The sequence below is a fragment of the Astyanax mexicanus genome, chromosome 4 (assembly GCF_023375975.1).
Source record: "Astyanax mexicanus isolate ESR-SI-001 chromosome 4, AstMex3_surface, whole genome shotgun sequence".
In the NCBI taxonomy this organism is placed as follows: Eukaryota; Metazoa; Chordata; class Actinopteri; order Characiformes; family Acestrorhamphidae; genus Astyanax; species Astyanax mexicanus.
In genome coordinates this window covers 50,754,306-50,766,959 of record NC_064411.1, presented here as the reverse complement: position 1 = coordinate 50,766,959, position 12,654 = coordinate 50,754,306, and the positions used below count along the sequence as shown (strand labels likewise).

General features: G+C 37.9%; 1 protein-coding gene and 1 long non-coding RNA gene across 4 annotated transcripts in view; one reads left to right on the top strand and one right to left on the bottom strand.

Annotated features, from left to right (window-relative positions):
* Positions 1–12,654, bottom strand: part of LOC103027575 (E3 ubiquitin/ISG15 ligase TRIM25) — a 32,174-nt gene that overhangs the window by 6,635 nt on the left and 12,885 nt on the right. The window contains exons 8-11 of the mRNA XM_049479011.1: positions 11,171–11,933; positions 5,447–5,533; positions 1,882–2,115; positions 1,416–1,575 (exon numbers count right to left, since the gene is read on the bottom strand). Of these exons, the coding sequence (XP_049334968.1) occupies positions 1,416–1,575; positions 1,882–2,115; positions 5,447–5,533; positions 11,171–11,933 (1,244 nt within the window). The remainder of the gene's footprint in view (positions 1–1,415; positions 1,576–1,881; positions 2,116–5,446; positions 5,534–11,170; positions 11,934–12,654) is intronic.
* LOC125801061 (uncharacterized) lies at positions 2,430–3,847 on the top strand. Of its 3 annotated transcripts, none has more exons than XR_007438549.1 (3): positions 2,430–2,780; positions 3,258–3,341; positions 3,819–3,847. It is a non-coding gene; the product is annotated as an uncharacterized LOC125801061 (long non-coding RNA). The 3 variants fall into 3 exon arrangements; XR_007438548.1 differs by lacking the exon at positions 3,819–3,847 and adding an exon at positions 3,651–3,717; XR_007438547.1 differs by lacking the exon at positions 3,819–3,847 and adding an exon at positions 3,651–3,717 and having other exon boundaries at positions 3,258–3,425.

Sequence of the window (12,654 nt, the reverse complement as noted above, 5' to 3'; positions counted from 1 at the left end):
ACTTGTTTTATTTGCATTATTTGAGGTCTGAGAGCTCTGTACCTTTTTCATTACTTTGACCATTTCTTAATTTTCTGCAAATAAATGCTCTGAATGACAATATTTTTATTTGGAATTTGGGAGAAATGTTGTCTGTAGTTTATAGAATAAAACAACAGTGTTCATTTTACTCAAACATACAGTATACCTATAAATAGTTAAAAAAAAATAGAGAGAGACACTGATCATTTCATTTTAAAGTGGTCTCTTAATGTTTTCCCAGAGCTGTATATAACATAAAAATGAGAAAATGTATTCAATGTCCAAGCAAACCCTTTGTTTAACCTAATTCAAGACGTCAGGCAGTTGGAATAAAATCCTGGAAAGGATTATGCTTCCTAAACAGAAACTCCCACCCAGTCACTGGCTACAATACTCTGTTAATAATCAGACTAATAGCTTAATTGGAATATAGAGCACCTCCATGTTAACATCTCAATCGGAATAGTGTAGTCCGATTGAGACCATTCCGAATACAATTTCTATCCAGTCAAATGAGGTGGATAATCCTTTAAATAATCAGTTAAATAGACAACTAATAGCCTTAAATACAAGGCGGCACACATCATGTTTGATCGGATTACTTGTAGCATGAACATAAACAGAGTTTTTACTCAGACTATTGGGGAACATGTACATTTACAGCTCTGGAAAAATTAAAAGAGCACTTCAGTTTCTGAATCAGTTTATCTGATTTTGCTATTTATAGGTTTATGTTTGAGTAAAATGAACATTGTTGTTTTATTCTATAAACTACAGACAACATTTCTCCCAAATTCCAAATAAAAATATTGTCATTTAGAGAATTTATTTGCAGAAAATGAGAAATGGCTGAAATAACAAAAAAGATGCAGAGATTTCAGATCTCAAATAATGCAAATAAAACAAGTTCATATTCATAAAGTTTTAAGAGTTCAGGAATAAATATTTGGTGGAATAATCCTGTTGGTTTATTCATGCATCTTGGCATCATGTTCTCCTCCACCAGTCTTACACACTGCTTTTGGATAACTTTATGCTATTCATTCCTGATGCAAGAATTTAAGCAGTTCAGTTTGGTGGTTTGATGGCTTGTGATCATCCATCTTCCTCTTGATTATATTCCAGAGGTTTTCAATTTGGTAAAATCAAATGTTTCCACAGCTGTATATCGGAATTTTTTTTTTTTTTTTTTTTTTTTTAGCTTTACTGATAGAACATATAGAACATATAGAACCCGATGACCCACCACCCAAATAATACACGCTCTGTAATGATCTATCCTATGGGTTACTTAATGCTGAAGAACATGGTGAAAGGACAGTCATAAAGTATGCAGAGAAACAGAAGCAAAAGAAGCATCTCATATGTTGAATGTAAAGAATTGCAACACCCACTTAAATCAGAGATCCTGGATAACTCCCTCTGGCAGACGTCATTCATTCGCTCCCTCAGCTCAGTGAGGGCTCTCCTCAGAATCATCAAGGAGAAGTATGGATGGACGTCAACACAGGGCAGATCCTCAGGCTCAGCAGCTGCGTACAAGGCCTTGCATTTCTACAGGAGAAAAGGAAGCAGTTGTTGAGACAGTTGAGTTCAAGCAAGACTCCAAAACTCCAACAGTGGCCTTCTGGTCCACCTCCGAGAGGTCCACCACCACCTGAATCCAGAAGCTTAATAGAAAATAATGAATATGAGGAGATGTTTCATCCTCTATTACTAGAGATCTCTCTCCTCAGCCCTTCATCCTTTCAGTATCCGACTACATCTTCATCCTCTGTGACGTGGCCTCCACTATGTGGAACTAACAGCCCCAGTCGAGCTTCATGCTCAGAAGCTTTGAAGTAAGTGTACTGCAGCTACCTGTAGGAAATGGATATGATCCTCCGTCTGCGAGAGCTGCTCCAGTTCGCTCTCCCTCCTCCTGTGATCTTCTATCTGCTGCTCCAGGCGCTCCAGCAGCCCCTCCGCCTGGACCAGCGCCGCCCTCCCCTCGGCTCGGACCAGCTCCTTCAGCTCGCCGTGCCTCCTCTCGATGGAGCGGATCAGTTTAGTGCAGATCCTCTCGCTGTCGTCCTCCACAGCCTGCGCTGAACGCTGATCACAGAAAGGGGGGATGAGGAACGAGTGCTATGAAATAGAACTTTAAAATAGAGCTGTTCTTCTCTAATTAAGTTGTTTTGGCCTAACCCAAAATCCACTATATGGACTATAGCATTAGCCCAACCTGTGGTTGTAGGGTAGTATGGGAGTATAGTGTAGTATAGGCTGTATAGGGTAGTTTATGGGAGTTCAGGATAGTATATTTTAGTATAGGATAGTATAGTGTGTGTATAGTATAGGTGAGTACAGGAAAGTATAGGGTAGTATAGGATTGTATAGGATAGTATATTGTGTATAAGCTAGTGTAGACTAGTACAGTATAGGTGAGTAAAGGGGAGTAAAGGGTAGTATAGGATTGTATAGGATAGTATATTGTGTATAAGCTAGTGTATATTAGTATAGTATAGGTGAGTACAGGGGAGTAAAGGGTAGTATAAGATTGTATAGGATAGTATATTGTGTATAAGCTAGTGTATATTAGTATAGTATAGGTGAGTACAGGGGAGTAAAGGGTAGTATAGGATTGTATAGGATAGTATATTGTGTATAAGCTAGTGTAGACTAGTATAGTATAGGTGAGTAAAGGGGAGTAAAGGGTAGTATAGGATTGTATAGGATAGTATATTGTGTATAAGCTAGTGTAGACTAGTATAGTATAGGTGAGTACAGGGTTGTATAGGGTAGTATAGGATTATATAGGATAGTATAGTGAGTATAAGCTAGTGTAGACTAGTATAGTATAGGTAAGTACAGGATAGTAAAAGGTAGTATAGGAGATAATATAGAAGATATATATCTAATATAGAAGATAATATAATAAGTATAAACTAGTGAGTAAAGGATAGTATAGTGAGTATAAGCTAGTGTATATTAGTATAGTATAGGTGAGTACAGGGGAGTAACAGGTAGTATAGGATTGTATAGGATAGTATATTGTGTATAAGCTAGTGTATATTAGTATAGTATAGGTGAGTACAGGGGAGTAAAGGGTAGTATAAGATTGTATAGGATAGTATATTGTGTATAAGCTAGTGTATATTAGTATAGTATAGGTGAGTACAGGGGAGTATAGGGTAGTATAGGATTGTATAGGATAGTATATTGTGTATAAGCTAGTGTATATTAGTATAGTATAGGTGAGTACAGGGGAGTAAAGGGTAGTATAGGATTGTATAGGATAGTATATTGTGTATAAGCTAGTGTAGACTAGTATAGTATAGGTGAGTAAAGGGGAGTAAAGGGTAGTATAGGATTGTATAGGATAGTATATTGTGTATAAGCTAGTGTAGACTAGTATAGTATAGGTAAGTACAGGATAGTAAAAGGTAGTATAGGAGATAATATAGAAGATATATATCTAATATAGAAGATAATATAATAAGTATAAACTAGTGAGTAAAGGATAGTATAGTGAGTATAAGCTAGTGTATACTAGTATAGTATAGGTGAGTACAGGGGAGTAACAGGTAGTATAGGATTGTATAGGATAGTATATTGTGTATAAGCTAGTTTAGACTAGTATAGTATAGGTAAGTACAGGGGAGTAAAGGGTAGTATAGGATTGTATAGGATAGTATATTGTGTATAAGCTAGTGTATATTAGTATAGTATAGGTGAGTACAGGGGAGTAACAGGTAGTATAGGATTGTATAGGATAGTATATTGTGTATAAGCTAGTGTATATTAGTATAGTATAGGTGAGTACAGGGGAGTAAAGGGAAGTATAGGATTGTATAGGATAGTATATTGTGTATAAGCTAGTGTAGACTAGTATAGTATAGGTGATTACAGAGTTGTATAAGGTAGTACAGAAAAGTAAAGGGGGGTAGTATGGGAGTATAGTGTAGTATAGGGTGTATATGATTTTTTTGTTTATGGGAGTCCAGGATAGTATATTTTAGTATAGGATAGTATAGTGAGTATAAGCAAGTGTAGACTAGGGTAGTATAGGTGAGTACCGGGTTGTATAGGGTAGTATAGGATTGTATAGTAAGTATAAGCTAGTGTACATTAGTATATTATAGGTGAGTACAGGGTTGTATAGGGTAGTGCAGGAAAGTAAAGTGAGTTTAGAATAGTATAGTAAGTATAAGCTAGTGTAGACTAGTATAGTATAGGTGAGTACACGGTTGTTTAGGGTTGTACAGGGGAGTTAAGGGTAGTATAGGATTGTATAAGATAATATAGTAAGTATAAGATGGTGTGGACTAGTACACTATAGGTGAGTACAGGGTTGTATAGGATTGTATAAGATAGTGTAGTGAGTGAAATCTAGTGTAGACTAGTAGAGTACAGGATAAGAAAAGGGTACTATAGGACAGTATAGGATGGTATAGGGTTGTTTATGGTAGTACAGGAAAGCAAAGGGGAGTATAGGATAGTATAGTGAGAATAAGCTAATGTAGAGGAGTATAGTATAGGTGAAGGCAGGGTTGTTTAGGGTAGTACAGGGGAGTTAAGGGTAGTATAGGATTGTATAAGATAATAGAGTAAGTATAAGCTGGTCTGGACTAGTATAGTGTAGGTAAGTACAGGGTTGTATATGGTAAGTAAGTAAGGTGTTGTATATGGTTGTATAGGGGAGTAATGTTTAGTTTTTGGAGTATAAGCCAGTGTAGGCTAGAACACTGTAGTATAGGGTAGTACAGGGCTGTCTAAGGTAGTATGGGGATTATAGTGTATAGGATAGTATAGTTAGTATAGGGAAATATAGGGAGTATAGGGGTGTAAAGGATAATATAGTAAGTATAAGGTAGTATAGGGATGTATAGTACAGTAGAGTGAGTATAAGGTAGTATAGGGCAGTATAGGGTAGCCTATGGGAGTATAGGGATGTATAGTACAGTAGAGTGAGTATAAGGTAGTATAGGGCAGTATAGGATAGCCTATGGGAGTATAGGGATGTATAGTATAGTATAGTGTAGGCTAGTATAGGGTAATATAGTGTAGTATATTGTGGTATATGGTGTAGAGGGTAGTATAGACAATATTTTTTTCCCTTTTTTGCATTCTGTTTTTAGGTGTAGTTTCTAATAAAAAAAAAAATACTGTAGATCAATAGCACAGTGGTATGTTACTCAGCTTAGTAAATACCAACTCATTGTTTTTTTAATAAAGCAGTTAAGTTTTTTAATTGTGATTACGCTCTTTTACATGTACAGGGAATCAGATAAGTGCAGTTTCTATAAATATACTTTTTTAATATGAGTGATGCACTTTTCCAGGGTCAGAGGTTTTATTAATAACCACAGGTTTGAGGAAATACGCCTGATTTCAGTGTGTAATATCCTGTAGACCTGCCCTCTCAGGCTTTCAGAGCTCTTACCTTTAGATACTTCATAATGCTTCTGAGCTCCTTCTCTTTCTCCTTGCTCTTCTGTTTTGATCTTCTGAAGGCCTCTTCTAACTGCCTCTGTTTTGGGAGTAACATGAACAATGAACATTAGGTTGCCACAACATCACCGGGCTTGCGGGCAGCTTTCCAAACACAGATCAGGTTGTTCACTGTGCCGCAGTGACACAGTGTTCTTTAAAAAAAATAAAATAAAATATATGACCAATTGCAATTCTAAGACAAGTAGAGTACCAATAAAAACTTAGGACACAGCTTAAATCAGAATGTAGGAAATGTAAAATGCAGTTATTTTTATATTAGTGGCGTCAATTAAAATACTAGTATATACTTGTGTATATTTGAGGAGAGATAAAGCCAATGTGGGGTGTTGAAATAAATAATGCATGATAAATTGAATAGAAGAAACTTTTTTTTTTTTTTTTTTTAATTTTAGCTTGTCTGTAAGCATTTCCGCATTAGATCTTAATTTATAATATAAAATGTATAGTATAAAAGAGCGTTTTTTTTTTACACCTGTAGTTGTGTTATAGTTTCTATGGTCCTGATCAGTTGATGAGTTTGTTTATTTGGAGCGTTTCTCCCTCTGTTTGGTTTGGTTTCACACAGGCATAAAAACCTAAACGAACCAAATTGCGCACCAATAAACCACACGAGCAAATCGTCTCCTCTGATTGGTCAGAGCTGTCTGGTGCAGGAGCGAGAAGGTAAATATATAAGAAGATTTTGTGTTCCAGCGCGTATATCTGTATATCTGTGCCGTGTGAAGCTGCTTTAACACAGAACATGAAAAATATGAGCAGTGTGAGCAGTGAACGCTGCACTTACCACACTCAGTGTGTAAACAGCATGGAGCAGCAGCAGAGACAGCGTTTGATCGTAGCAGTAAATTATCTGGCAAATATATCAGATTAAATTTAGCTTTGTCAGCAATTTAGCTTAATTAAAAAGAAGTATATTTAATAGCTGGGTCAGATGAACCACAGTGAACCACTTCAGAAAAAAAAAAATGTGCACGTGGGCGGGGCAGATTACAATGGAAGATGGGGTCAAACATGGTGGCGTAATTATTTTTGCTTAAAAAAATAATAGTAATGCGTTACTGATTACAAATTAATTGCGTGCATTAACGCTTTAATGTTGACAGCCCTAATAACAAATTTTTAACTGAGAAAAACAGATTAAAACATTAAAATCTGGGCGTTTATGAATGCGCAAAGCGACCAACCATAGAATTTCATTTAAAAAAAAAAGCAGATTTCTGATGTTGTTGCTAATGCTATTTTTTTTAAATACATAGGCAGCCATTAACTATAGCTTTGTTAGCATCTAGCCTTGTAGCTCCAGTACAAAACCTACCAAGCAGCTCTCCCTCTTACCTGAAGAATAAAAGGGAAAATGCATCTTTTTCCATCAAATAATTCCTTTAATCAAACATCAGCTCTATAAATGTTTGACAGTTCCTTGAATAAAATATATTATTATTATATTAGTATATATTCTAAATATATTCTTCCTGCAAACAGCAGAACGATGAAAGTCCCACAGCTTTCAACCCCACGACCCCAATTTTTGTTCCTGAGCCGATGGCATTTCTTAAGCCTACACTGTCATTTGTCTGGAGCCCTTTTCACCCTGATCTGCTGCTTTTCCCTGCTGTTTTTTTGGTATTAGAAGAGGATTTGTGCGGTTAACCATCGCCGTGCAGAGCGAGTAAAGTCACCCAGGTCAAACTGAACACGATACGAAATGATGACATTCATTCATTCATTCATTCATTTTTTCTTTTTTCTTCTTTCCTTTCCTACTCTTTTCCTCAGCTGCTGATTCTGCTTTAATGCTGGTATAATATAAATATCTCATAAACTAGTGCATCTCAAAAAAATAGAATGTCATTGAAAAGGGTCTTTATTTCACTAATTCACTTCAAAATGTGAAACTCATATTATATATACCAGCATATGTTTGGTATATATATATAAAGTATGGTATATATAAAGTTTGGGCACCCCTATTAATCTCAATCATTTTTAGTTCTGAATATTTGGGTGTTTACAACAGCCATTTCAGTTTGATATATCTAATAACTGATGGACACAGTAATATTTCAGGATTAAAATGAGGTTTATTGTACTAACAGAAAATGTGCAATATGCATTAAACCAAAATTTGACCGGTGCAAAAGTATGGGCACCCTTATCATTTTATTGATTTGAATACTCCTAACTACTTTTTACTGACTTACCGAAGCACAAAATTGGTTTGGTAACCTCATTGAGCTTTGAACTTCATAGCCATTTCATGCGAAAGAAGCCATTTCTGCAAGCACGCCACAAACAGAGTCGCCTGAGGTATGCAAAAGCACAAAGCACACCTCAGGTGACTCTGTTTTTGGCGTGCTTACAGAAATGGCTTATATATTACACACAGAGTGATCTATTTCCTGCATTTATTTATTTTATTGAAGATGATTATGGCTTACATAAGTGAAGGTAGGTATACGAATCAAATGGACTTAAAGGAACATAAATCTATTTCTACATTCATTACTCTGTAGGTAGAAGGATATTATACATACTAGTGCTTAAAATACTTCTGTAGAAGTTGAAGAAGAATCAACTCAAGCCTTTTTTACTCTTTAAGTAAAAGTGGAAAAGTAGTGGTTTCAAAACTGCTTAAAGTATATAACTAAAAGTAATATTAAGAGAAAAAATGGCATTAAGAACAAAAGCTTAGACCACACCACTATAGGGTCCTATAGTGCACTACCCCCCCAAAAAACAAATTTTTCTAAAAGCCATAATGACTTATTATTAACATTATTAAAATGTTAATGTTGGTAATATAATTTGGGATTTTGCACTAGGCTCCTCCCAAGTGTTTCAGCTGCATATATGCCCAATTGAAATTGAATGTATTTTAGTAGAATGTAAATATATAAAAGCTATTAAAGTTTAGTTGGACTGGAGTTTGTCTGGAGTTCTCTTGAGTCTCTGCACGGATCATCTTCATACTAGGCTACATACGTCTGAAAGTACTGTGATGGATCACAGTATAAACCAATAGGGAGTCAAAATGGTATATGTTTATACTTCTCTACATCCAATCACAATCAGATTCACTCTATCTGGATGGAGAGATTTATCTGGATAGGGGTTTTATTGAACGATGAGAAGCCGGAATGAAAACGAGCTGAACTGAAACAGGAGTAACGAGGCTATTTTTATTCAAATGTAAGGAGTAGAAAGTTCAGAATCAAAGGACCCTTGAGGTAAATAGCAAATGCTAACAGTTGCACCATCATGCCACCCTTATACTCTATCGTTTCACAGCAAAAGTAGACCACACCTAATCTTTATCAAACATTTATTCAACCATCCATCACACATTATCTACCTCTTCCTGATAAGAGCTGCAGTGGGTCCTAACCCTACCTGGAATCACTAAACACAAGGCAGGAATTATTTTCTAGACAGGAAATCCAATCCATCAATAAATATCAGACATGTTTTAATTACAGACAGTGACCAAGGCAAGCATCGAACCCACATTCCAAATCTCCTGGAACTTCCTGTCAAACTACTGAACACCCTCAATCATTCAACCATCACTTCCCAGCAAGTTAGACCACACCCACTATTAGCCATACATTTATTCAACCATCCATCTCCTTATCTGAGTTCAGAAGCCTCCTGGAATCATTTAATTCTTTTATTGTTGATGATTATGGCTTACAGTCAATGAAAACCCTAAAATGAGTGTCTCAGAAAATTTGAATATTAATTAATTATATCAAGACCAAGTACTGCTGGAAAATGAAATCCGCATCTCCATAAAAGTTGTCAGCAGAGGGAAGCATGAAGTGCTGTAAGATTTTGTGGGAAAACAAAACTGCACTGATTTTAGACTTAATAATAAAACACAGTGGATCAACACCAGCAGATGACATGTCTCTCCAAACCATCACTGATTGGTAGAAACTTCACACTAGACCTCAAGCAGTTTGGACTGTGTGTCTCTCCACTCTTCCTCCAGACTCTGATCCCTTCATTTCCAAATTAAATGTAAAATTTACTGATGATCAGTGCTGGTTTGGAGAGTCATGTCATCTGCTGGTGTTGATCCACAAGATATTAGTCTTAAGAATTAGTAGATGTAGTCTTAGGTCTCTCAATGGCTCAGAGAAGGTTCAAGACCACTAAATTTGAGTGTGATGGACTGGTACCCTGTCATGGGGGATATTATTGATTGCCTTGCGCCCAATGATTCTAGGGCAGGTTCTGGACCAAACACAACCTTGTTCTGGCAGAAACAGTAAAAGAAGTTTGATGTATGGAGGGGTGTAAATCAGAAACAGGTCATTTGACCCAGGTGCCTGATTACAACACTGTATTTCCCTGTCGTTAGAAGCAACCCCTCATAAACCTGTTTTTTTTTTTTTTTGTCCTACAGCCCAGTCTGTATACCCTTCACTCAAATCACCTTTGACTGTAGGCTACATAATTATGCTGCGTCATTCTAAGGTTTACAGCAACCGACAGAGCAGGGCAAGTTCTGCAACTGAAGCAGGAAAGGAAATGAATGCAAGCTTAAGCTTGAATGAACAAGGACAGGATTAAATTTAATAATAACACCCGGAAAAGTGCCGTCAACTGCTTTCAGCTCAGATAAATGACTCTCTTGGTTGAATGATTGCTTAATATTTATACAGAAGCCTCTAACTGATTAGATATCTTGAATAGCTTTGCACTATTTCCTCAAGAAGACTTTCCAAGTTGCCTCTTTTATCCTGAGGATCTAGGATCTAGGTCTGGTAGGATTTCAGGTATAGTTCTATAGAAGGAACTGCAGGATCTTAGGAATATTAACATTTGTTACTCAATTGTCCCTTTTTTGAGTTTTTAGCAATCAAAAAGGGATGATAACAGTAGCTACCAAATTATTTCGCATTCTCCAGTGAACTTTACTAAACCACGTTTTGACTGTGCTCTCTCACAACACTGCAAGAAAACTTATAGACCATAACACAACACAGGTTTTAAAAGAACTCTTCAACATTGTCATGCAATTGCTCTTTTTCACAAGAGAGATTTCTAAATATCCCTAAACATACAGACTGCTGCTTTAACGATAAATTAAACTATTTTAACCTTTGAGGTAGATACCTTCAAAAAACTTCTAAAGCAGGAGTCGGCAATAGGCGGCTAGGAAACATCTGGCCCATGAGGTTGTTTGAACTATAATGAACGATAATGAAAAATAAAATACCCTGACGACACGGGTTCGATCCCGCGTGAGGAGTGTTGTGTTTATTATTTTATTTTTCCTTTCTTCTTCTTCACCTCTAACAAACTAACTACTTTAAACCTCTAATTGGAGGGTTAGAGGTTTTTAAATCTCCAATTTTCTTAAATGTATAGACTGTTCCTTTAATGACAAACTATTTGAACACTTTCAAGAACCTCCTAAAGACAGAGCTCTTCAGAGTACTAACTCTCCTAAAACCTCTAACCTGCTAACTACTTCAAACCTCATTCTTTGATTACCTCTTACTTTCTTCCTCTATCCCAATATTACTACCCTTTTGCCTCCTTTTAGGCTCTGCTAAATGTTTCGCCCTGGACTTTTATGTCCTCTGTTGCTAATGTACCTCATCTTTTGTAAGTAGTTTTGAATAAAAGAGAATTGAAAGGTAACCTGCTTTTCCACCCTCTCGTCCGGAGCTGCTACCATTTGATGTCCACTGTGTCCATCTGTGGTACAAAGGCTGCAAATGAACTGCTGGTCGGTGCGACAGTAGAGCTCGAACAGCCGGTTGTGTTGGGAACACACCCTTCTCTGCAGTTGTCTGGTGGGCTCGGTCAGTTTGTGGGTCTTGGAGCGATCACGGTCGTTGTGTTGCTTGAGGTGTTCCACACAGTAGGACGCCATGCACTTAATGCAGGACTTGACGGCTTTCCTTCTTCTTCCAGAGCAGATGTCGCACTCCACCATATCTACCGCCCTGAGTGGCCCTGGATGAGGGCCTTCCTGGACCCCGGCCTCCCTGAGTTTGTTGACCAGCTCAGCCAGCATGGTGTTCCTGGCGAGAACAGGCCTCGGGTTGAAGCCTCTTCTGCACTGCGGGCAGCTGTAACCCGTCTTGTGCTCGGTTTTCCTCCAGTAGCCTTTGATGCATTCCATACAATAGCTGTGACCACAGGGAATGGTCACCGGATCCCTCAGTATCTCCAGACACACGGAGCAGCAGAACTGGTCTTCGTCTACAGAGATGGTGGCGGCAGCAGTTGTGACAGCAACTGTGGCGGCAGTAGCTGCTGCCATTTTCGACAAGTGTACCTTGGCGTGTGGCAAGGGCGAGAGTGATAAGGGCAGAAAGGTAAAGCGAGGGAGGGAGGGAGGAAGGGAGAGAAAAAGAGAGAGAGAGAGAGAGCGAGGGAGGGAGGGACACAAAAGGGTTTATGTACACACTGGGCGTGGGAAACAGCTGTACAGGCGAAAGGTGATCCAGGTTGTGCTTGAAATAGCCCGCAGCAGCCAATCGCACGCAAGATAAGCACGCAGCGAGGACGCTTGACTGCCGCGGGCGTGGAACTGCAGCAGGTGGAGGAGTCTGCTTTGCATGGACGATAGCTAGGAAGTCATTAACCGGTGCAAGGGCTTGGAGCGCTTGTTTGGACACATTATACTCTTACAAAGAGGATTCTTCTGTGGTTCTTTAGTAAAGGCATTGGATGTACAATGTGAGGTGGTTTCCCAGACAATCTAGGAGCCTAGTAGTGGATTATTCAAAGGAAAACATAGGCCTAGTACCTGTCCTTATACACTGCCTGGATGTAAGTAAGTAAATGATGTGGTGTTGATGCTGCAGTTGGTCTGCAGGTTTAGGTTCAGCAACAGTATGTGCTGAAAAAGAATGAGGTCAGCTGACTACCTGAATTTACTGAATATAGACCAGGTTATTCCATCAATGGATGGAAAAAGATAACAATACCAGGATTCATGGGGCTGGAATTGTGAAAGAGTGATTCAGGGAGCATGAGATCATCAGTTTCACACATGCACTGCAAAAAAAACTAAAAACTATCTTGGCAAGTGAAATTTTCTACATTTATAGACTTAATAAGACGTTTTGTCTTACTAAGCATTGTGTAAGTGTTCGATTATTTTGCTTATTTTAG